Source organism: Ascaphus truei, chromosome 9 (assembly GCF_040206685.1).
Source record: "Ascaphus truei isolate aAscTru1 chromosome 9, aAscTru1.hap1, whole genome shotgun sequence".
Classification (NCBI taxonomy): domain Eukaryota; kingdom Metazoa; phylum Chordata; class Amphibia; order Anura; family Ascaphidae; genus Ascaphus; species Ascaphus truei.
The window spans coordinates 26472965-26497939 of record NC_134491.1 but is presented as its reverse complement, the minus strand read 5'-3'; the positions used below and the strand labels follow the sequence as shown (position 1 = coordinate 26497939).

At 46.8% G+C, this 24975-nt stretch overlaps 1 protein-coding gene across 5 annotated transcripts in view; it reads left to right on the top strand.

Annotated features, from left to right (window-relative positions):
- Positions 1-19304, top strand: part of ELAPOR1 (endosome-lysosome associated apoptosis and autophagy regulator 1) — a 59032-nt gene extending 39728 nt beyond the window's left edge. For all 5 annotated transcript variants that reach the window (XM_075614008.1, XM_075614011.1, XM_075614007.1 and 2 more), the window contains 17 exons: positions 115-220; positions 1519-1668; positions 3085-3173; positions 4177-4354; positions 4709-4837; positions 5313-5403; positions 5494-5599; positions 6292-6429; positions 7078-7332; positions 10194-10367; positions 13898-14072; positions 14212-14308; positions 14868-14969; positions 16093-16219; positions 16659-16837; positions 17467-17632; positions 18605-19304. In XM_075614008.1, coding sequence (XP_075470123.1) covers positions 115-220; positions 1519-1668; positions 3085-3173; positions 4177-4354; positions 4709-4837; positions 5313-5403; positions 5494-5599; positions 6292-6429; positions 7078-7332; positions 10194-10367; positions 13898-14072; positions 14212-14308; positions 14868-14969; positions 16093-16219; positions 16659-16837; positions 17467-17632; positions 18605-18667 — 2325 coding nt within the window. In that variant the 3' untranslated portion in view covers positions 18668-19304. The remainder of the gene's footprint in view (positions 1-114; positions 221-1518; positions 1669-3084; positions 3174-4176; positions 4355-4708; positions 4838-5312; positions 5404-5493; positions 5600-6291; positions 6430-7077; positions 7333-10193; positions 10368-13897; positions 14073-14211; positions 14309-14867; positions 14970-16092; positions 16220-16658; positions 16838-17466; positions 17633-18604) is intronic.
- The last annotated feature ends 5671 nt before the right edge of the window (positions 19305-24975 follow it).

Sequence of the window (24975 nt, the reverse complement as noted above, 5' to 3'; positions counted from 1 at the left end):
ATATATATATATATATATATATATATATATATATATATATATATTGTATTGAGATTTTTGCTGCAGATGTAACTTTTTTCCTCCTGGGTGGATCATGATGCCATATATCTACAGGTGAAGCTGACGCAAGGTAATAATGTCCTGTACTGGAGAACGACTGCTTTGTATCTGGGAGGCACCATCCCTAAACCTGTGCTACTGAGGAACATACTGATTACAGGTATATACCAGGGCACAGCAGGAGAGAACAAGGTGGAAGTGGTATGGGATAGGACAAGATGAAGTATGGGATAGGAAAACATGGAGTGCAAGATAGCACTAGATGGAGGTTGTATGGGATGATGACAAGATGAAGTGTGTGTGGGATAGGGCAAGATGGGGGTGTATGTGATAAGACAAGATGGGGGTGTAAGGGTGAAAGCTTATTGTTTACGGTATATATGGGATGGGACTCTGGCTCTTAGGGTGTGTATAGGATGGCACTCTGGGTTTTGAGGTGCTGTGTGGTTCAGGGTTCTGCGTTTCAGGGTATGTATGGGGCTATGTTTTTTTGGGGTGTCACGTATGGCACACCTGTGAGCATGTGACATGCATATGGGACAAAGGTTAATACACGTGTACGTGTGTGTGTTGAATGTTATTAAAAAAAAACCTTGGAGCTGTGTGCCGTGCCTGATGAAGCAGAGAGAGGAGAGAGCTGCAGATGCCGGGTAAAGTCCTCGCGCGGCAGCCATTTCGCTAAAAAAACAACAAAAAAACTTGGAGATGTTTTTAAATCGGGAGCCACGCTCAGACCGCATTATTAGCAAATCCGCATTGTAGCGATACTATACTATACTTTACCAAATGTCATGGACTTTTTCCAGAGAGGTCACTGGAGTAGGAAAGATGAGAACTCACGTGTCTGATCCCAAAACACACCTCTTGTTGAATTCTGATTTTCATATTACCTTGGTGAGACTTATGTACTCTTTCTTCCAAATCGAATCAGTATAATCCCACCCCTGTCGTATAACAAAAACCCGTATCGCAAGATTCTGTCAATCATATGCAACCCAGGCCTGGTCAAGGGTTTAATAGGCCATAAAAACAGTTGTTTGTAATCACATTAACCCCTGAAGTACCAGATTGATTAAAATACTTAATATTTCCCACCATTTTTATTACAGGGGGTGTATGGGGCTCTGGGTGTCAGGGTGTTTATCAGAGAGACTTATGGGTTTCGGGGTGCTGTGAGCTGGTTTGGAGGGGGCGTATGAGACAGGGTGCTTAGTTTCAGGGTGTTGTGTGCAGGTTTGAGGTGTGTTTGGGACCTTTGGTTTGGGGGGATGTATGGAACAGGGTACTGGGTTTTCAGAGTTCAATGAGCTGGTTTAGGTGTGTGTATGGGACTTTGGGTTTTGGGGTATTGAGAGCTGATTTGGGGGTGTGTATGGGGCTCTGGTTTTTGGTGGTGTATACTACAGGGTGCTGGGTTTCAGGGTGCTGTGAGCTGATTTGAGGGTTCTTCTCTCACAGGCGCTGCTTATACCTCGGAGTGCTTCCCATGTAAGCCAGGCACATTCACCGCCAGCAGCAGTACCTCATCCTGTCAAGTGTGCCCCAAAAACACTTACTCCAACCGGGGGGCCACCGTTTGCACCCAGTGTGACCCCGATAAGTACTCAGGTAACCCTGCACTTCCAGGGTGGGATAGAGAGCCTGGCACTTCTAGGCCTGGGGAACAGAGCCTGAAACCTCTAAGGCTGGGTTATAGAGCCTGTCATTTCTAGGGCTGACATACAAAGGACCTCATACATTAAAGTCCAATAGAAAAAAATCGCCAGGGTTTTTAAATCGCCATTTTTGGCAGCGTTGCTATCACGGTATGCAGAAAGGCCCGAATACCAGTGATAGCAACATTTGCAAAAATGGCGAGTAGCCGGCGCAGAGATGATCTGCCTTCCGAAAAGGGCTCACCCGGCGAGTTGATTCTGCTACAGAGGGAGAGAGAGCCGCCTCTCTCTCTGCGCAAATCTCGGCCGAAATAAAAATATTTAAATTCCCACGGGTGTCTGTTTGCACATTACTGTACTGTATGTAAAGCACAAACTAACTAATAACGCTCTCTACCAGCGCTTGATCCAACTGGGCTAATGTGATATGAATATCAAACAAAATGTGCGAAATATAACAAATATGTGAAACAGCTGCCAAGGGGACAGCAAACAATAGACGGTTCCAAATCTAACATAACATATGAAAATACAAAAAGCTAAGTCCCCGGCGCTAATGGGTTAAAGTCCACAATACCATGATCCAAGATACAGTCCTTGATGGAAAAGACAGTCCTGGCAATGGGTGGATTAACCAATGCAATTCAGAGTGGCTTTGATGGTCTTCAGAATGGCCCCAGATGTTCTCTGCAATGAATAAAAAAGAGACACACCAATTGCGCAGTATATAAAGAACCACAGCCCCAACTGAGATGGAAATAACCCTAACTTACAAGATAATTTCTTGCACTTTCAGGGGAGAGAATCTGTGCTGTGTCGCGTTCCAACCTCAATATCCACGAACCCCACGTGGTTACAGTCGGATGGTTTCTCTTGTACGTGGCAGTGCCCTCAGGGATTCAGCATAGGCCCCCACAGCAAGTGCGTAGAGAAATGAATACAGCCTAGTGTAAAAACGTACTTACACTTTTATTACATAAAAACAAACATACTACCAACACTTACAATTTGTAATGGTAGCAAATGTGACCAACGGATGCCGTGGGGGGCCAGTGAGGTACGTTACTGACATCCTCCCAAATTTAAAACAGTATATCTCAAACTGTGGCTATTCCAATGTGTAGGTCTGGTCAGTGGGACTCTCAAGGGAACAGAGAACGCAATAGTGCAAAGAGCATATAAACTATTTATCCCAAATATATAAAAATCAGCAGGATGTGCATTTACAGAGTGGCATTCTTTAAAACCAAACAGCAAATAGAATATGTAATCCGGGATCTCCGGAGCTGTGAGCCGGCGGCAGTCTCACCACCTCTGTAGCGTCGCAGTGTCCCACGGGAGAATGTAATCTCTGCCTCTCTGTCTGTAGATTCAGGGTCCGCCTCCTGCACCCCTCGTCCACCCTGCACGGAGAAGGATTATTTCTACACGCACACTGCATGCGATGCCAACGGAGAGGTGAGAGTGATAATTGTCCCTCCCGTTGCAGAATGACACAGTGACACAGACAGGGCCGCAGGCATATTTCCTGGGGCCCAGGACCAGAGCTTCGCCTGCGACGCCCCCCCCCCCCCGTGTCGGCGTTGATGTAGCCGCTTCCCCCTCCCCTCCCGGCGGCCTTGCAAGCCTGTATTTCTCTCCCCCTCTGTCTCTCACTCTCCACCCCTCTTCCTTATTCACTCTCCCCCTTCCTTACACTCCCTGTCTTCTATCCCCCCCTCCACTATCACTCAATCACCCCCTCTCACTCAATCCCCCCTTTCCTCAACTCATTTCCCCCTCCTTCCCTGGCCACAAACTGAATTCCCTCCAATAACCGTACAATTCCCCCTCCCACACAACCCCTCCCTCCCCCCAATACACACACAACACCCCCTCCCAATATAAAACTACCCCCCAAATACAGACACCACTACCCCCCAAATACAGACACCACTAATACATATACCACCCCTCACAAATACACTTACCTCTGGTTGCCCCAGCTCTCCCCAGCTCTCCCCAGCTGTTGCTGCTGTCTCGCTCCACGCCGGGCCTCCCTCTCTCCTGCCGGTGTACACTGGAAAACTGAGCCCTGAGAGAGGCCGGCGTAGGACAAGACAGCAGCTGAGGAGAGCCAGCGCCGGCTGACAGGTCCCCTGCAGCCACCGAGCCCCGGAAACACTTGCTTGGCCCTGGACACAGATAGAAAGAAGGTATGGAACATACAGTCTGTCCCTCCAACCTCCAGGTATCACAGTGACATAGACACAAGGGAGGTATTGGACATGAAGCCTGTCCATCCCCCCGCTGGGTGATACAGTGAAACAGACAGAGGGGGGCCTATGTAACATGGAGCCTATTCTTCCCACTGTAGGGTGACAATGTGACACAGACAGAAGGGAGCTTTAGGACATGAAGTCTATCCATGCCCCCGCACAGTGACATAGTGACACTAATTTTCCCTCCCGTCCCCTCACAGACCCAGCTGATGTATAAATGGATCGAACCCAAGATCTGCCGTGAGAGTGTGGAGGGCGCTGTGCCCCTGCCAGATTCGGGTGTGAAGACCCCGTGCCCACCGTGTAATCCGGGTTTCTACCTGACCAATACCAGCTCCTGCATGCCCTGCTCTTATGGCACTTTCTACAATGGCACTGGCAAGTCCACATATGCACCTCTTGGTCCCACTTCACAGACAACAATTTAAACAGATATTCTTCCCAGTGGGACTGTCCCTCTAACTAATTAATTATGCCACTGTCATAAGGTCACTTTTCTCCTACATAGGGCTGACCCTGCCTTTTAACCTCTTCAAAGTCACAGGGGCTATCATAGAATTGAAGAGCAGTGTGTGTCTGAAGAGCAATGTGTATCTGTTCAGTGTGTGCTTGTATACAGAACTGTGTGTGTCTGTCTTTACCCAGAATCTTTTGTCTCCTAAGTGTCTCACCCTTTGTTGCTCGGGGTGTGAGCTGTGCCCAATTAACCCTTCCTGTGCCTGTTCCCTGCAGCCTGCAGTCAGTGCCCGGCTGGAACAGAGGCCGTCCTGGGCTTTGAGTACAAGTGGTGGAACTCTCTGCCCACGAACATGAAGAGCAAAGTATTAAGCGGGTCCAACTTCGAGTACCAGGAAGTGTCAGGTACGTGAGGGGCACCTCTGAGACTGGACAGGTAGACAGAGCATGGCACCTCTAGGACTAGACAGGGATATAGAGCCTGGGACCTCAATGACTGGATAAGGGTCCGAGACACAGAGCCTGGCACCGCTATTTCTGGCATAGTTATACAAAACTTCTCCCAGAGTACCTCTGGGGATGGCACAGGGATACAGAGCCAGGCACAGCAATGGCACAAGGATACACATCCTGGTACCTCTAAGGCTGGCACAGGTATACAGAGCCTGGTACCTCTTGGGCTGCAAAAAAGATACTGAGCCTGACGTCTGTAGGGCTAGCACAGAGATACACAGCCTTTCACCTCTAGGGATGGCACAAGGATACAATCTTGTGCCTCTAGGGCTACAATAGCGATACTAAACCTGGCACCTCTAGGGCAGGCACAGGGACATAAAGCCTGCCATCTCTAGGACTAGTAGCACCTCTCTTTGTTTTTCAGGCTGGGAGGTGGCTGGAGATTATATTTACACATCAGCTGGATCCTCTGATAGCGATTATATGCTTCTCGCCCTGACTATCCCTGCATTCAGGTAACAAAGTGGCACTGTTCCAATGGCCTTCATTCCCCAGGGTGCAGAGGTTACAGAGGCCTGATTCACTCTCCTCATATCCCCCTACAGCCCCCCACGGTCCGTGAATGATGACGGGGATAATAAGGAGGTTTCCCGCATCTCGTTCGTATTTGAGACCAAATGTTCTGTGAACTGCCAGCTGTACTTCATGATGGTATGCACCCGGGGGGGGGGGGGGGGGGACAGAGCACAGGCAGGTGACAGGGAGGTGAAGAGAGAGAGAGGAAGAGGACGGGGGGGGGGTTAGAAAGAGAGGGGGGGAATAAGAGGGGAGACAGGTAAGGGGCAGAGAGAGAATTGAGATGGGGAGAATAAGATGGCTGAGGGAAGCATAGAGGGGGAGAGATAGGGGGAGAATAACAGTGGGGACAGAGAGAGGTAGAGTGAGAGTGGTGGCTAGGGAGACAGTGAGAGATAGGGTTCGAGAAAGGAGGGGTACAGAACGCTGGCAGTTAGGTGAAAGGGGCAGAGAGGGGGAGGGAAAGGGGGAAAGAGAGGGTGATGAGAGTGAGGGAGGAAAGAATGAAAAGGGAAGAGAGGGGGAGGTAGTGGAGGACAGAGTGAGAAGGGGAGAGGGGAGAGAGGGATAGAGGATGAAATATGAGAGAATGAATTCATATAATAATTAACAATAAGAGGTTACAGGGGCAACAAGGCACTCAAGAGCTGCGTTATGCAATGAGATGTTACAGGGTTAATAAAGCACCCAGGAGCTGCGTTACTGCAATACGTTTTTTCAGGTGCAATAAGACACTCAGGAGCTAGGTTACTGCAATAAGATGTTACCGGATAAATGCCAAGGTAATTAGGCACTCATGTGTCCGCTGTGGACCCCTCTTTCCTCAGGCAGTAAAGTCTGAGCTGAGCTCAGTGATAGAAAGCTGGACCGGCACCCGGGAGAAGCAGTCCTACACGTACCGTGTGCAGAGGAATGCCAATACCACCTTCACCTGGGCATTCCAGAGGACTGCAATTCAGGAGTCGGTGAGTGGGCACTGCCACCCTGCGCATCCGCAAACACTATGCACCTTGTGTTACCAGTCTTCCCAGCCTCAAGGACCTGGCACTCTGCCCTGCGGTGCCACCACATGCTACAATGCCACTGTACCCACAGTCAAACTTTGCTACCCCCTGTGCCCTTCCTTAAATGCTGCCACTAACTCAGGGCCATCCCCTGTTCCTAACACTCTGTGTCCCGTGGTGCCCCTCTGCCCGTTCCTCATACCAAACACTTGTTTGTCTCCACTGTGCTACCCAAATCTAATTTTCTCAGCCCTAGAGGTGCCAACCTCTGTGTCCATGAGGTGCCAGGCTCTGTATCACATTGCCAACCCTAGCGGTGCCAGGCTTTGTATCACACAATGCCACCCACCTCTCCCCAGATCCTACATCCTGCATTGCCTCTCTACCCATCCCCCAACCCTCATCCCAACAGTCGGTCTATCTCAAAGGTGCCAGTCACACATTTTCCAGCTCCATGGTGCCCCGTTAAAGACTCCCGCTCAAGATGTGGGCTATGCTTGCTGTGTCCCTAATATATTCCTACACAGTGCCACCTGTAACCTACACCAGCCAGAAGTCCTTTTTCTGCCTGTTTCGTATCAACTGTGCCCCCCCTTCTGCCCCCTCCAGGGTCGCAAGTACACAGCAGATGTGGCGAAGATATACTCCATCAACATTACCAATGTGCAAGGCGGCGTGGCATCTCGGTGCCAACACTGTGCCGTGGACACAGACTCCCTCTGTATCTCCTGCCCGCCTGGGCACTACATCGACAAGAGGACCAGCAGCTGTACCCTCTGCCCGCCAGACACTTACCTGAGGGTACACCAATCCTATGGAGCGCAGGCCTGTGTGCCATGTGGGCCTGGGACCCGGAGCAACAAAGTGAGGAGACAGAGTTTATATGGGGCAATATGGGGAGTTTACGGGGTAGTTATATGGACGGAGCAATAGGAGGAGTTCTAGGGAGCAGTTATATGGAGCAATAGAAGTGAAGATCATCAGGAAGCGCAATGTCATGTAAAAAACAGAAGAAAATTCCCTGATGGTGCAGTATTGTTATTTATATGTGATAAATATCAAGGTGCAGTGTGCTGGATACTCACAAGTGTAGAGTGAGCAACGTTCCCATAAAGGTTTCTTTATGTGTGGCAGCCCGTTTGACCGTCAGACAGGTAAGTGGAATGGTAAGTGCTGGAGACCTTAAGTGAATAATAAAACGGACATAGTGCAGACTGTACAAAATATCTTTAAAAGTAAGTATATGTGTAATACACTCACATGGTTTTAAAAGGTAACAAGCGTTTAGATCACACAGGTTGGATCTCAGCAATGAATGAGCTGTTCTCTGTCCCCCCTCTGCCTCGGCAGGCGTGCGTGTCACCGGTGCGTCTCACCCTAACCGGAAACCGGAAGTGACGTCATCTGCTCTGGGGGACGCCGATCCTGTGGGAGTTTTTTCTCATCAGCCTCACTCTACGCGTTTCTCCGTATTGCGGTTTCTTCAGGAGTGTATGGCTGACATGCTTTGGGAGGATTTTATACGCTATGCTCAGATCCCATTGGTGGACAATTAAGTATGGTGATTCAAATCAGTAATTAGGGCAGGGATTACAAGTGTAAACAGGCAATATTTGTACAACTCATATCAATCATATATGAGTTTAAACAGACATAAAAATTATAAGACTCATATCATACATATATGGGTCTTCCAAAAGGATTTTATTAAATAAACTTAAAATTAACGATATACACAAATAGGTTAAAATAGTTAAAATAATTAAAATAGATTAAATTAACCGCTACAACATGATTTAACCCCTAAATAAACTGAGCTAGTCATATGATAACAGGCATGGTGATGTAGTTTATCTAGTGGAGAAAAAACAGGCATGTTAGAATCATTCACAGAAAAGGTTTTATATCGAACTCAAAATTAACTGTAGATATGGACACTATACAAGTGCCTTTTATCACACAATTCAATAAGGATGCCAGTAAGATTAATAGAATCCTGAATAACCACTGGCCGGTACTTAGAAATGATCCAATTTTGGGGGAACATTTGGCGGACAGAGTAAAAATGGTTTATAGGAGAGCACCTAATATTAAAAATTTCCTGTCCCCAAGTGCACTGAGAAATACAATAGCCAAAAAGCACACTTGGCTAGATCCCCCCAAAGGATTTTATGAATGTAAAATGTGCACGGCTTGCCAGCATAGCTCCAAAGAAGTATACAGTTTCAAATCTAATGTAACACAGAAATCTTATAAGATTAAACAGCATTTGAACTGTAGATCCAGTCATGTCATTTACCTTGCGGAATGTGAGTGTGGCTTACAATACATTGGGAAGACCATACGCCCGCTTAGAACACGTATATTAGAACATCTGGGTAATATAAAACGCAAACTCACAACCCACAGTGTTTCGAACCATTTTTTATTGACACATAGCTCCAATCCTGCCAGCTTCTCATTTAAAGCCATAGAGCAAGTTTTGCCCCATTGGAGGGGGGGCAATAGAGACTTAAATTTAATTAAGAGGGAATCATTCTGGATATTCGAGCTAAAAACCATTTCCCCCCAAGGTTTAAATCTTGAGTTCGATATAAAACCTTTTCTGTGAATGATTCTAACATGCCTGTTTTTTCTCCACTAGATAAACTACATCACCATGCCTGTTATCATATGACTAGCTCAGTTTATTTAGGGGTTAAATCATGTTGTAGCGGTTAATTTAATCTATTTTAATTATTTTAACTATTTTAACCTATTTGTGTATATCGTTAATTTTAAGTTTATTTAATAAAATCCTTTTGGAAGACCCATATATGTATGATATGAGTCTTATAATTTTTATGTCTGTTTAAACTCATATATGATTGATATGAGTTGTACAAATATTGCCTGTTTACACTTGTAATCCCTGCCCTAATTACTGATTTGAATCACCATACTTAATTGTCCACCAATGGGATCTGAGCATAGCGTATAAAATCCTCCCAAAGCATGTCAGCCATACACTCCTGAAGAAACCGCAATACGGAGAAACGCGTAGAGTGAGGCTGATGAGAAAAAACTCCCACAGGATCGGCGTCCCCCAGAGCAGATGACGTCACTTCCGGTTTCCGGTTAGGGTGAGACGCACCGGTGACACGCACGCCTGCCGAGGCAGAGGGGGGACAGAGAACAGCTCATTCATTGCTGAGATCCAACCTGTGTGATCTAAACGCTTGTTACCTTTTAAAACCATGTGAGTGTATTACACATATACTTACTTTTAAAGATATTTTGTACAGTCTGCACTATGTCCGTTTTATTATTCACTTAAGGTCTCCAGCACTTACCATTCCACTTACCTGTCTGACGGTCAAACGGGCTGCCACACATAAAGAAACCTTTATGGGAACGTTGCTCACTCTACACTTGTGAGTATCCAGCACACTGCACCTTGATATTTATCACATATAAATAACAATACTGCACCATCAGGGAATTTTCTTCTGTTTTTTACATGACATTGCGCTTCCTGATGATCTTCACTTCTTCACTGTCCACGGGATCGAGAGAACGACCCCACACCGGGTTAAGCAGCATTAATTCATGTTTGTATAAGTATCACATTTTTTCACATATGTGTCTATAATTTTGGAGCGCCACTTTTTGATATATTTGCTTGTCATATGGAGCAATAGGAAGAGTTAACATCTGTCCCCGCTTCTCTTGCCCCCATCCCCCAGGCTCGCTCTTTATGTTTCAGTGATTGTCGGGTGTCAGTACCAATAGGGGGGGGGATGCTGCAATACGACTTCTCGACCCTCCCAAACAGCACCTCATTCACCGGAGCCCCGAGCTTCACTTCCAAGGGCCTGAGATATTATCACCATTTCAGCATTGCACTCTGTGGGAACCAGGTCTGTAAATATGTGCTAATGTAAGTGTGACTGTGTGTCAGGTGTGTGTGTGTGTGACAGAATGTGTGTGAGTCAGTGGGGGCGTATGTCAGCGTAAGTGTTTGTGTCGGCGTGAGTGAGGCAGGGTGTGAGTGAGCGAGGGAAGGTTTGTGTGAGCTCAAGTGCACATTTAGGCGTGTGAACGTGTGGCTATATGTATGTGTGTGTGTATGTATGAAAGTGTGTCTATTTATGTGCGAGTGCTTGTCTGTATGTGTGTATGTGAGAGTTTCTTCATGTGAGTGTATATGTGTGTGTCAGAGCGTGCGTATACATCTATATATATTTGTGTGTGTGTGCACGGCTTTACGTGGGTGTAAGTCTTAGCCTATATACTGTATGTGTGTGAGCATGAGTCTATATGTGTGTGTATAAGTGTGTGAGAGTGCATCCGGATGAACAGGGTTGGATTAAGGTTTTGGGGAGCCCATGGTCCGGACAGGTAGGCCCTTGTGGTCTTGTCCACATGGCCAGCACATACAATTAAGAGCATAGTTATATATCGCTTTTGTGCCCAGCACATGATAAATACATAGTTACAGAATAGTTGAGGTTGAAAACAGACATACGTCCATCAAGTTCAACCTATGCTAAATTTAGATAACAGATACTGTATCCTATATCCGTACTTACAGTATATTGATCCAGAGGAAGGCAAACAAAAAAACCCCAGTGAAACATCATCAAATGATAAGGGGGGAAATAAATTCCTTCCTGACTCCAAATATTGGCAATCAGATTACTTCCTCTATCAACATCCTTCCCATGTTTACTTATTTGGTATATCCCTGTATACATTTCTTTTCTAAAAAGATGTCCAACCTTTTCTGGAAGATATCTATTGTATCTGCCATCACAGTCTCTATGGGTAATGAATTACACATTTTAACTGCCGTTACTGTAAAGAACCCTTTTCTTTGTTGCTGGTGAAATCTCCTTTCTTCCAACCTTAAGGGATGCCCCGAGTCCTTTGTACTGCCCCTGGGATGAATAGTTGCTTTGAAAGCTCCTTGTAACTGTCCCAAATATATTTGTATATAGTTGTCATATCCCCTCTTAGATGCCTCTTTTCTATTGTAAACAAATCTATTATCAATCCCCTTTATGAATTTGGTGGCTCTTCACTTTCTCTTGTTCCATAATGTCTTTTCTAAAGACTGGTGGCCAAAATTGTACTCCATATTCAAGGTGTGGTCTTACTAATACTCTATTAAAGGGAATCATTATGTTTACTTCCCTTCTATCCATTGCCCGTTTAATGCAAGATAAGATCTTGTTTGCCTTTGCAGCTACTGCATGACTTTGGGCACTATTGCTAATCCTGCTGCCTACAAGCACTCCTAAATCCTTCTCCATCAAGGATTCCCCCAATTTATCCCCATTTAATTTGTAAGTCGCCTTTTTATTCTTGTTTCCCAAATCCATAACCTTACATGTATCTGTATTAAACCTCATCTGCCATTTACCTGTCCAAGTTTCCAGTCTCTCCAAGTCCTTCTGAAGAGAAATTACATTCTGCTCTGATTCTACTACCTTACACAATTTAGTATCATCAGCAAAGATGGAGAATTTGCTCTCTATGCCAACCTCAAGGTCATTAATAAACAAGACACTGATTTGTGACAATACATATGGGGACAGCACATAGTATAATAATTAACATTAAACATGAGGGGGTCGCCTTTGTGATTGAGGGCACAGGAGTGGTGCTGACATGTAAGTGATACTGATAATAATGATGTTTATATTGGTATCTGCAACAGAGGAAACACAACTAATAAACATCCAAGGTCCCCGAGTGACGAGACATTAAAGGATTACTGAGCTGTAAAGACCAGTGACATAGGATGAATCTAAATAATAATTATTATATTATTAATCTCATCAGCACTCCCCTCCTGTGACATGCCGCACAGCTATTTATGTCTGCACACACACACATATATTATTCAGTGGTGGGATTTAACATTTTTAGCAACAGGTTCTCTCTCACGGAGGGGGGAGGATAGAGGGTGGGGGGGAGAGGGTTGGGGGAGAAGAGGGGGGAGTGAAAGAGACGGGGGGGGAGAGATGAGGGGGTAGTGAGAGAGAGCTGGGGGGGGGGAGAGATTGGGGGAGAGAGAGGGGGAGAGGGGCAGGGGGGGGGGGAGAGACCAGGGAAGAGGAAGAGAGACCAAGGGGAACCAGTGCAAATAAGTGCAGCCTGCAACCAGTGAAAATACAAATGTTAAAGTTTTACAAGTGGCAGTAAGTAGTCAAAGTAAACCACAACTAGATTATGCAAAGCCAGCGCTTTGCACATATTGATCAAAAGCCCCAGCCTGCAAAACAATCCTGACCAATACAAATGCTAAAACAGCACCATGAGGCAGGACACAGGCAGGCAAGCGACACAGGCAAGCAAACAACACAGGACACAGGCAGGCAAACAACACAGGACACAGACACAGACACAGGACACAAACAGGCAAACAACACAGGACACAGACACACACACGCAGACAGGCAGGCAGGCGACACACAGACCTTGCCTAACACAACCTCACCTCTCTGCTCCATCCTTTTCTCCGCTCTTTGGCCCCACCCCCAGGCTCCTGCCACCTCCTCCTGATTGGCTGCATTATACAGCAGCAGCCAATCAGGATGGAGCAAGCTGCCCAGCCTCTAAGGCTGCGGCCACGCTAGCGCTGAGCGTACTGAGCGCGCGGTGGTTGCAGAGTTTAGGTTCTGCAATTTAAATTGTCCCGTCCCTGCTCACGTGGTGTGCGCATGCTCTTGCGTGGGCACGCACGCTCTCCCAAGCTTGGCACATAGGGAGGCAAAAAAAAGAGAGTTTGAAGCGCGCTCAACAACCCCCCAACACCCCCACGCTTGCAAAATAGCCAGGACACCCGGCGCTCATGCTTGGAGAGCTGGTGACGTCACCACTCTCCAAGCATGAGCGCGGTCAGCGCCAGCGGGGCTGCAGCCCTTATCAGAAGCTCTGCTCTATCCCTGCTCTCACCGGCTCGGCGAACGGAGGAAATTTTAGGTACATACAGGTTCGTACGAACCGGTGCGAACCGGCTGAATCCCTATACTGATATTATTCTGTGCTCTGCAGCCTCCCCAGTCACTGCCTGCTGGCTATATTCTTTGCTTGTGGTTGGAGAGTCTCGCCCCGCTGCCCCGTGCTCTGGAGGTTACCTTCACTGCAGCCTCCAAGGTTGAGGGAGGAAGGAGGGGCGGGTGATGAAAATGTCAACACAGCTCGGCACGATCTCCTGCTGGGGAGACCCCATGGATAGGGCAGGGGGGTGTACGTGCCCCCTGAGCCCCCACCATAATCCACCCCTGCATATGAATGTGTGTGTGTGTGTGTGAAAATGGTCTAGTATGTGCACATACTGTACGGTTATGTCTGCTGGAATCAGGTGTGTGTTGTATCACATATCACATCCCTGTCCCTCCTCTCTCCCATTCTCTCCTGCACTTCCCCCTAACCCTCCTAGGGGAGGAAGCTGGCGTCCTGTGTGGAGAATGTGACGGATTTCCGAGGGTCAGAGAACGAGTACTCGCACTCCGTGGCTGCCTTCGTGTGCCAGGCTGTGCTGGTGCCATCCGATACGCTCGGGCTCAAGGCGCTGGTATCATCACAGCCCATCAGCATTGCTGACCGCCTCATAGGTGAACATAGGGGTCACTGGCACCGTGTAGAACAGTGAACTAACTGCAGTGACGCTCTGCAGGGCACCGCCAGGGGAGGGGTTAATTGGCAACACTCTGCAGGTCTGTAATGAATTCTTCTCTTGTATTGCTCTATCAGGCGTGACTACAGAAAGTACTCTGGGTAATATCTCGTCCCCCGCAAAACTCTTCCCCCCAGAGAACGCTGGGATACGAGACATCATATTCTATTATAGGTACAGCAATGGCAGCAGCAGTGCCCGCCTCCCCCCTCACACACACTCACACACACCGCTACACCATGACGTATACACAGCACGGGTACAGCGCGGCAGTGGCAGTGCAAGTCTCCCCTCACTCACACACACACACACAGCTGTACCATGACATGTATACACAGCACGGGTACAGCGCGGCAGCGGCAGTGCAAGTCTCCCCTCACTCACACACACACACACAGCTGTACCATGACATGTATACACAACACGGGTACAGCGCGGCAGCGGCAGTGCAAGTCTCCCCTCACTCACACACACACACACACATAGCTATACCATGACATGTATACACAGCACGGGTACAGCGCGGCAGCGGCAGTGCCAATCTCCCCCCCTCACTCACACCCACATACACACAACTATACCATGATATGTATACGCAGCACAGGTACAGCACAGGCAGCGGCTGTGCCAGCGTCCCCATACAAACGAACACTACTACTACACCTTGACATGTATGTACAGCAGAGTTAGCTGCAGTGCCAGCCTCCCTCTCACACACTGTATCACCCTTCAGGTCGACCGAGATCACCCAGTCCTGCAGTTCCGGTCGTGCCACCACTGTCCGTCTGCGCTGTGACCCCCAGAAGACTGGCGCAGGCACTGTGTCTGTGCCAAGGTAAAAGGCGCTTCTAACAGTAAATACCCTATAGTCCCAGTTCCTGTAGAAATCCAATTTACTTCCCCTATAGCTGCAGTCCGTATACAAACCCCATATACCCCCAGGTCCTAGTCCTGATAGAACCTCTCTTTACTTCACATATAGCCTTAGTCCAAAGAAAATTCACATTTATTTTCCCCAGTCCCTATAGAAATTATTTTTACTTTACCTACAGCCCCTGTCTTTAGACAAATTCTATTTACTGTACCTTCCCTATAGCTCCAGTCTCTGTAGAAATGCCACTTACTTCTTCTATGGCCCCAATCACTATACAAATCACCTTTACTTATTTGATATCCCCACCTCCTATAGAAATCCCCTTTATAGCCCTGTCTCAGAAAAAAACATAATTGTTTTTCAAAATTCCCGTTATTTCTCCTATGGATCCAGTCCCTATAGAAATACATTTTCCTTCCCATATTGCCTTAGCTCGTATTGAAATCTCATTTACTGCCACTATAACCCCATTCCACAGAAAATCACATGTATTTCCCCTATAGCTCAAGTCCTTGTATAAACATAATTTCCCTTCCCCTATAGCCCTGGTCCATGTAGAAATCCAATTCACTATCCTTTTACCTCCTGTCCCTATAGAAATCCTCTTTACTTCACCTATAGCCCAGTCGTTGTAGAAATCCCCTTTACTTCCCCCATGACCCCAGCCGCTATAGAAATCCAATTATCTGCCCTTATAGCATTAGTTCCGTATAGAAGTACCCTTCACTGTCTCTAGCCATGACGCCTATAGAAATCACCGTTAATTCCCCTCTAGCCCTGGTACCTAAAGAAATATGCTTCACTTCCCCTAAAGCCCAGGTCTTTTTAGAAATCCCCTCTACGTTTCCTATAACCTGTCCCTATAGCTTTTCACTGTCAAACCCTCCAGCAAAGTATCACTTTTTGTGGGTGGGGGGAACCTTTAATACGAGTGCTTTCATGAATCCCATATAACTCCGCCCGGTTTTAGTTCAGCGGCAGCACCCTGCCTGTATTTAAGCCCAGTCTCTTTTCGATGACTGGTGAGTGCAGCGCGTGCTTGGGGTACATTGCCTGAGTGCCTTATTATTGCACATTTCCATAGTGAGTGCTCGGAGGGGACGTGTGACGGTTGCACATTCCACTTCCTGTGGGAGGCACGAGGGGCATGTCCCCTCTGCTCTGCTCGCGACTTCCACACCATCACCGGGGAGTGCCAGCACGGCATCCAGGTACAGTAGATGCAAGGACAGAACTGTGTGCGTTTGTGGGGTTTCAGTGCAGTAATAGTAGTGTGTTGTTGTATGTTTTGGACTAGCATTGCAATAGTAGGCAGTGTAGTGTGTGTTGTGTTAGTACAGGAATAGTACTGCAACGCACTATGTCTGTGGGGTTTGCTGAGGAATAGCAGAGTGGTGTAGTGTCTGCGTGGTTAGTACAAGATTAGCAGAGACGTGTAATGTATGTGGGGTCAGTACATGAATAGCAGAGTGGTGTCTGTGGCTAGTACAGGAATAGCAAAGCGGTGTAGGGTGTGTTGAGTCCGAGCTGGAACAGGAGGTGGTGTAGTGTATGTGGGGTTACCGCAGGAATAGCAGAGTAGTGTAGCGTGAATGTGGGGGTCAGTGCAGGGATTGCACAGTGGTGTATTGTCACCTTACACTGTTTCAGAGGACGACCTCGTTGTGGCGGGATCCGCAGCTGTGCGTGGGGGGGGTGTCTCTTCCCGTGCAGACGGCTACTATCTGTAAGAGCGCAGACTTCTGGCTGAAGGTGGGAGTATCCAGCGGGGTCTGTGCCGCTCTGCTTCTCACCGTGCTCACCTGCTACTTCTGGAAGAAAAACCAGAGGTGAGTGATGCCAAAATCCCAGAATTCTCTGCTGTGCGGTAGCTTTATAGTAAGCAAAGTTGCCCTATAGCGAGCGAGACGGCCCTATAATTACTGTCTCTCCGGGCTGTGGATGGGACAGTTTTAATGCCCCACCTGTCCCTCCTGCCTTATCCCTACAGTATGTACCCACGGCATGTGACAATTTCTGTCCCCTCCCTACCCGTCCTGTCCCTGTATGATGCTCTTTCTCCTCCTGTCCCTGTTTCCCCATGGTATGAATGACACTCTGTCCCCTCCCCTGTCTCTGTGTCCCCACGCACTGGGTGATGCTATATGTCCCCGCGGTCTGAGTGATGTTCTCTGTCCCTGTGTCTCCATGGTCTGAGTTATGCTCTCTTTCCCCACAGTCTGAGTGATGCTGTCTGTCCCTGTGGTCTAAGTAGTGCCCTCTCCCAGCAGTTTGAAAGGCGCTTTCTGACCCCATGCCCTCCACTGGGTGAATGACACACTCTGTTCCTGTGTTTTCCTGGTCTGAGTAATGCTTTGACTCCATGTCCCTGTGGTTTGAGTGACGCTCTTTGCCCCTGCAGTCTGAGTAATGCTTGCTGACCCATGTTTTTGCGGTCTTTGTCCCCATGTCCCTGTAGTCTGGAGTACAAGTACTCACGTATGATGATGAACGGTCCGTGTAAAGATGGGGAGCTCCCGGCTGCTGACAGCTGCGCCATCATGGAGGGGGAGGACGTGGAGGACGATCTGCTCTTCAACAACCGACACTCCTTCCTGCGCAAGTTCAAATCCCTCTCCGGGAAGGTGCATCCTTATGTCCTACCTGTCTTCCCATCCCTATCTATATATCTTTCTCTCTTCCTTGACTCTGTTTCTCTTTTTCCTTTTCTCTATTTCATTATCTCTTGTTGTCTATCATCCTTTCGCTCCTCTTTCTTTTTTGTTTACATATACATGTATCTGTGATATACATGATGCTGCTTCTTCCCCTCTCTTTCGCTAAATAAATATATATAAATATATATACACACTTAGTAAAGTTATGGTGGGTAAAATAAGTGACAAAAACCCTCCACAGTAAAGCATATAGCCAATAAAGAATATCACTTGTGAGCACATTCACAGACAGGTCTGCAACCCTGCCTTTCAACCATTATCACCTAGCATACAGTGCTTCCACTGAAGCAAGGGATTCTGGGAAACGACATGCAAATGAGCACACAATGTGTCACCTTTTGCCTGCTTATATGGGCTCCATGTCAGACAAAAGGTGACACATTGTGTGCTCATTTGCATGTCATTTCCCAGAATCCCTTGCTGCAGTGGAAGTGCTGTGTGCTGGGTGATAATGGTGAAAGGCAGGGTTGCAGACCTGTCTAAGACATGCAAATGAGCACACAGTAATATTTCCATTTGCTATATATGTATGTATGTATGTATGTATGGTCAAAGAAAGCAAGGGGTCCGCACTCATATGGGGCTACTAGATAGGTATCTGGCTTTGAAATACCAATCCGTGCAAGGTCAATGCAAAAGCTGAATACAAGAGTCCTGCTAATTTCTTTGTGGAGAATAGAAACCAAGTAAGCAGGCCTCCTTGAGGAAGCCCCCTCCTTCCCCCAGGGGCTGAAACATTGGGACCCTGGACACATTTGGTATGGTTCAGTTAAATATTCTGTGCTGGTTTCTATTCCCCACAAAGGAATTGGAAGGACTCTTATTTATATATTTATACTTATTTATATATATATAAATATTTTTTTCTTATGCTTCCAGAGGACATCGGATGGATTTGACTCGGTGCCTCTGAAGTCAGGAGGTGCGGATATGGAGCTGTAACTAAAACTACTCACTGACGCAGGCCTCAGCCAATCACAGGAGGTTGTCGGGGGCCTTCCAAGTTAACCAACGCACTCTGTCATGAGCCTCAACCAATCACCACGCATTGCCACAGGCTTTAGCCAATCAGCACACATCACCATAGGCCTCTGCCAATAAAAGCATCCACAACAACAGGCCTCAGCCAACAAGTACTCACTGCCACAGGCCTCAGCCATCAAGCACTCATTGCCACAGGTCTCAGTCAATCTCAGGGGGCCGTCAGGGCCTTACCAACAAATCGGCACATATCACCACAGGCTTAATTCAATCAGCAGAAACCAACACAGACTTAAGCCAATTATTACAATGGACTGCCAGGGACTTCACAGCCAATCCCACAGGCCTCGCCGCACATTCCCAAAACTACTATGCAGCTTTGAAAACACTGTAGTTTTGTAGTAATTTAATCCTTTATTGATAAAATCCACATTTTCCTGCCATTTTTACAGCTGCCCTGTAGTTTTCAGAATCTTTCCTCTCCTTGGACTTCTGTTCAAATGCCAAACCTTTTTTTTTTAACGTCGATTTCTGAAGGATTTTCCAAAGATGCCTCTAACTGTGTATTTTGTGTTGAATAAAAATAGCCATTTTTACAGTTAAGGTTTAAAGCAAATTCTTCCCTAAATATACTGCATATAATCTGTAATTTCTTTTTACACCTATATTATTTTTATTACTGTGTATATTACCCTTTACTGTTGTTCTTTAATGAATGACATGCACTGTTTGTGAAATAAGGGTAAAAATGTTTTGTAAGGTAGTATTGAAGTTTTGGGAGCAGATGATGTGGTTAGAGAGTGATACTATTAAAGTGTATATGGTAACTGATATATAAGAGGATGACCCTATTTCAGCATATGGGGGTAATTTATATATGTAAGAGGGTGACCCTATTAAAGTCTACAGGGTAGATCCCCAGAAGTCCATTAACTTCAGTTAATTTATCTATAAGTCCTAACGGGGTTCTTCAAAGCTCAGCAATGATTGATTAAGTGCTGTTTTCAGCCGTAACGAGCCCTTACGTTATTATAACGAACGTTCTTGCTAATGTTATGCAAAAGAAGCGTATCCTTTAACAACGCCTATCCTGCGAGCTCCATTACAGTTAACGTAGGGATTTTACGTTGTCATAGCAAAAGGTAGCGTTACATCCAGACCCTGAAATAGGTCTATTACAGGCAGGGCCATTAACGGGGGGAGAGTCGGAACAAGTGTCCCGAGCCCGGTAGCTGTGGGGGGCCTGGCTGGTGCAACCGCCGCCAGGCCCCGGCTCTCCTCAGCTGCTGCCTTGTCCCACACTTTCTCTCCAACTGGTTTGCACTGGAAGCTGAGCCTGACGTCCGGTGCATCCAGCTTCCAGCGCACACCGGTTGGAGAGATGCCCGGCGTGGGACGATGCAGCAGCTGAGGAGAGCCGGGACCCGGCGGCAGTAGCCAGAGGCCGGGCCCAGATGCCGGGCTTTGGGTTGCTGCCGCTAGGCCTCGGCTTCCGGCTCCTCTCAGCTGCTGCCTCCTATTCCCACGCTGTCCACTCTCTCTTCAACCTGAGTGCACCGGAAGTCGGGCTCAACTTCCTGCTCGCACCGGCGGGACCGAAAGGCCCGGCGTTGGATGAGGCAGCAGCTTTGGAGAGCCTGGGCCTGTTGGCGGCGGCAGCAACCAGAGGTAAGTGGTAAGTGTATTGGTGCGGGCGTGGTAAGTGTATGAGGGTGGGGTGTACACCTGTTGCATTGTGGGGTGTAGATGAAAGGGAGAAACAGCAGAAGACGAGAGAAATTAAGTTTTAAATTTACTTAAACTGGAGGCGGTGTTGAGTGTCTCTGGAAGGTTGTTCCAGATATGAGGTGCACGGTAACCAAAGGAAGAATTACCTTTACCAAGGGAGTGCATGAGAAAACAGTCAGAGGGCCATGAACAGTATGGGTCTTCTGAGCTGAACCGCATTGACTTCAGCCTCGGGGACCCCCTGCTTCCCGAGTTATAGGCCCCAGTGCCTGTATCCCTGCAATGTTTAAATCTCCCGGTCACGTGATGCGGGAAATTTAAAACGCACAGGAGATACCAGAACCCCATAACGGGGCCTGTAACTCGGGAGCAGGGGGTCCCCGAGGCTGAAGTCAATGCGGTTCAGCTCAGGTGACCCCCTGCTCCCGTACACTAGTATTAAAAGTAATATTTAAACTGGACGATCGCCTGTAAGAGCCGTGCATGGAGACGCAGCGTCTCTGTACAACTCTTCCAAGCTGCAGTTTAAACAAACACTTATTATTTATTTATTTATAAAATATTTTACCAGGAAGTAATACATTGAGAGTTACCTCTCGTTTTCAAGTATGTCCTGGGCACAGAGTAAAACAATTAATACATGGTTACAAATACAGTTACATAAATGAACAGGGTATACATTATATACAAGACATTGCGTGCATAGTTAAAGATAATATATATTATGAGCGTATGAAACAGTTACAGACCAGATTAAAGTGTGAGACAGCCTTAGATTTGAAAGAACTTAAACTGGTGGTGGATGTGAGAGTCTCTGGTAGGTTGTTCCAGTTTTGGGGTGCATGGTAGGAGAAGGAGGAACGTCCGGATACTTTGTTGAGCCTTGGGACCATGAACAGTCTTTTGGAGTCTGATCTCAGATGATAAGTGCTGCAAGTGGTAGGGGTGAGGAGCTTGTTCAGTTAGCTGGGTAGCTTGCCCATGAAGAATTTAAAGGTAAGACAGGAAAGGTGAACTTTGCGCCTAGACTCGAGTGATGACCAATCTAGTTCTTTGAGCATATTGCAGTGATGTGTGTTATAGTTGCATTGGAGAACAAAACGACAAATTGAATTGTAGAGGGTGTCAAGTTTGCCAAGGTGGGTTTGAGGTGCTGAGCCATATACTATGTCTCCATAGTCAATAATTGGCATTAGCATCTGCTGTGCGATACGCTTTCTGACCAGGAGACTTAGGGAGGATTTGTTCCTGTAAAGTACCCCTAGTTTGGCATAGGTCTTGGTTGTCAGGGTATTAATGTGCATTCCGAATGTTAAGTGGGAGTCAAACCATAAGCCTAGGTATTTAAAACTAGTGACAGGGTTTAGGGTGGTGTTAGCGTTGGTTCTAATCAGGAGCTCAGTCACTGGAAGCTTTAAAAATTTAGTCTTGGTCCCAAACACCATTGTTACAGTCTTGTCAGTGTTTATAAACGGTTTGTTTTGGGAAATCCAGTTTACGAGTCTCAAAAAGTCAGACTGAAGTATGTGTTGAAGGTCAGAGAGGCTATGGCTGTGTGCATATAGGATTGTGTCGTCTGCATACATGTGTATTGAGGCTTCCTTACAAGCTGTGGGAAGATCATTAATGAACACTGAGAAGAGTAGGGGACCCAGAACAGAGCCTTGCGGGACACCACAGGTGATATCCAGGGGGTTGGAGTTAGAGCCTGAGATGGACACATGTTGGGATCTTCCTGATAGGTAGGACTGAAACCAGTTTAAAGCATGCTTCCCTATTCCAGAGCTCTGGAGTTTGTTAAGCAGGATAGCATGATCAACTGTGTCAAAAGCCTTTGCAAAATCTAGGAATATTGCACCAGTGAGTTGTCCCCGTTCCATTCCACACTGGATTTCATTGCAAACTTTTAGCAGGGTAGTTACGGTGGAGTGTTTGGGACGAAACCCAGATTGGAATTGGCTATGGAAATTTGTCTTGGTATAGAAATCGCTTAATTGGGAGTGGACACATTTTTCCATGACTTTGGATAGAATTGGGAGAAGTGAGAGACAGTGTTTTTGTCCCCACTTTTGAAGATTGGGACAACTCTGGCAGTTTTCCATGTCTTAGGGATATGGCCTGCAGACAGGATAGAGTTGACTATGGACGCAATTGGTTTGGCAATGGCTGGGGCACCAAGTCGTAGGAACCTAGATTGTAGTAAGTCAGGTGCACATTGGCTGCTTAGTTTTAGTTTGAGGAGCGCTTGTATAATTTCCTCTTCAGATACTGGGCCAAATTGAAAATTGTGGGCAGTGTTGGGAGGGGGTGGGACTATTGGGGTACTCCCAGGATGAGATTCAGGTTTGTGGTTTGGGCTGCGTTTTGCTAATAAGTTAGTGGCACACCTCACAAAGTAATCATTGAATGCATTTGCAATGTCAGTGGGGTTTGTCAGAGTAATATCCCCCCTAGTGATATTACTTGGTTGTTGATGGTTAGGAGGCTGGAATATATTGTTGATAATAACCTTCCAGAAGTTAGCTGGGTTTGTTGTATTTTGGTGGAGATTGTCAAAGTAATATTGTGCTTTTGCATGCCTTGTTTGCCTTGTGCATATGTTCCGCATGCATCTGTAGTGATTGTGATTCTTGGTAGTGCCAGTTACTTTGTAGCTTTTCCACAAGGTATCCCTGAGCTGGTAGAGTGCAATAAAGTCAGTTGTAACTCATGGAAGGTGGGCCCCTCGTACCCTTATTTTGGGTAGTGGAGCATGGGTATCACAGAGTTTTAAGAACTCGGATTGGAAATAGTCGAGTGCAGAATCAGGGTCGGGAATTAAATCGATTCTGTGCCATGGGCAGTTGGTAAGGTCATCCAGAAACTGTTGTGGGTTAAAGTTTTTAAATGTTCTAGTGAGGAGAACTTTAGGGCTTGATTGGGGCGGTTTAATTTTCCTTACACAGTACACTATTGCATGGTCACTGAAAATGTCAGGAAGGATGCCAGAGGATTGGATTCTGCTGGGGTTTGAGGAGAGAATCCAGTCTAGCAAGGAATGGTTGTGCGATTTCAGGTTTATCCGTGTGGGTTGGGAAATGAGTTGCGATAGGTTAAGTGACTTGAGTTGTATCTGGATTTTGTGGTTTTTAGGGTCAAGCCAATTGAAGTTGAAATCCCCAAGAACTAGCAGCTCACTCTTCTCATTCAGAGAGGAAATGGAGCCAAGAAATTGGGTGATATCAGTCAGGGATTGTAGAGGGGCTTTAGGGGGGCGGTAGATGCCAGCAAGCAAGATGGGCTTAGAAAAGGGGAGGCAGATTTTGCCAACTAGAATTTCAAAGGAGGGTGGGCTTGATGGGCAATTTAACAGTGTACATTGTAAGGTGTCTGCAATATAAAATAACACCCCTCCTCCTCTCTTTGACCTATCTCTCCTAAAAATGGAGTATCCCTGAATGGCGATATTTGCATCAGGGGTTTTAAGGGATAGCCATGTTTCTGTAAGAATGATGGCTTTGGGTTTATGCATAAGGCACCATGCTCTTAGTTCGTCCAGTTTGGGCAGCAGGCTCCGGATATTTATATTTATAGCGCGAGAACCCACAAAAAAAAGTCGTTTTTTTAAAGAAAGTTGTTTTTTCTTAGTGAATACCGTATTGAAACACATGTTTTATAGCACGTTAAAACAATGCAGTCGATCGGCAATGCACTGATTTTATCGAAGTTCAGTGAATAGGCCCCTATGTGTACTGTGTATGGATGAGAAGAGCCCTAGGAAAAAAGGGGAAAATAAAGAGGGTTGTTTGTACTACGAATGTTCCTGGCGCCCATCATTTCTATCTTTGTTACCTCATCGCTCAGCTGTACGAAGTTTGCACCCTGAATAAGGTGATCCCTTCTGAGTAGCCACTGATAGAGACACTGATGAAACCTCCTGGGCACTGCGGGTTACACAATATTTAAGTGGAAAGGCTGAAGGTAATACAGTACTTCCTCAGGTAATACACTCAGATCAAACCGGTTTCATATTAGGGCACAACCCAGTAACCAACATCATAAAATTAATCGCAGTACTGCAAGATCCCAAAAATAATGACACGGCGCCCCCTGGAGTTATATTAAGTTTAAACACTGAGAAAACTTTTGATTTAGTGAATTGGGATCATCATAGAAGGTAAATTCCAATAACTAATTAAAATGATATACACTAACCCAACAACTACGATTATATGCCAGGGTGGGGAATGGGGGGCGGAGAGGTGAGAAAACTGTCGGGCCCAACTTTCGCATCTGCCCACAGCACCGGAGGCATCCCACCAGATAAGGTGTGTGTGTGTGTGTATATATATATTGTGGGTTATTATGTGTATTGGGGTGGAGGGGTTATTGTGTGTAGCCCCCTTTCCCTATGCCTAAGGGAACTACGTGTGCTGCTGTACCTATTGCTCACAGGAGGCCTAAGCCTTCGCCTCTGGGAGCCTGGGGTGAGCTCTTTCTCCTTGCGGGCAGCGCCTCGACCTCTGAGGGATCCCAGCGTTGGCGGGATAACTCCTCGTAGG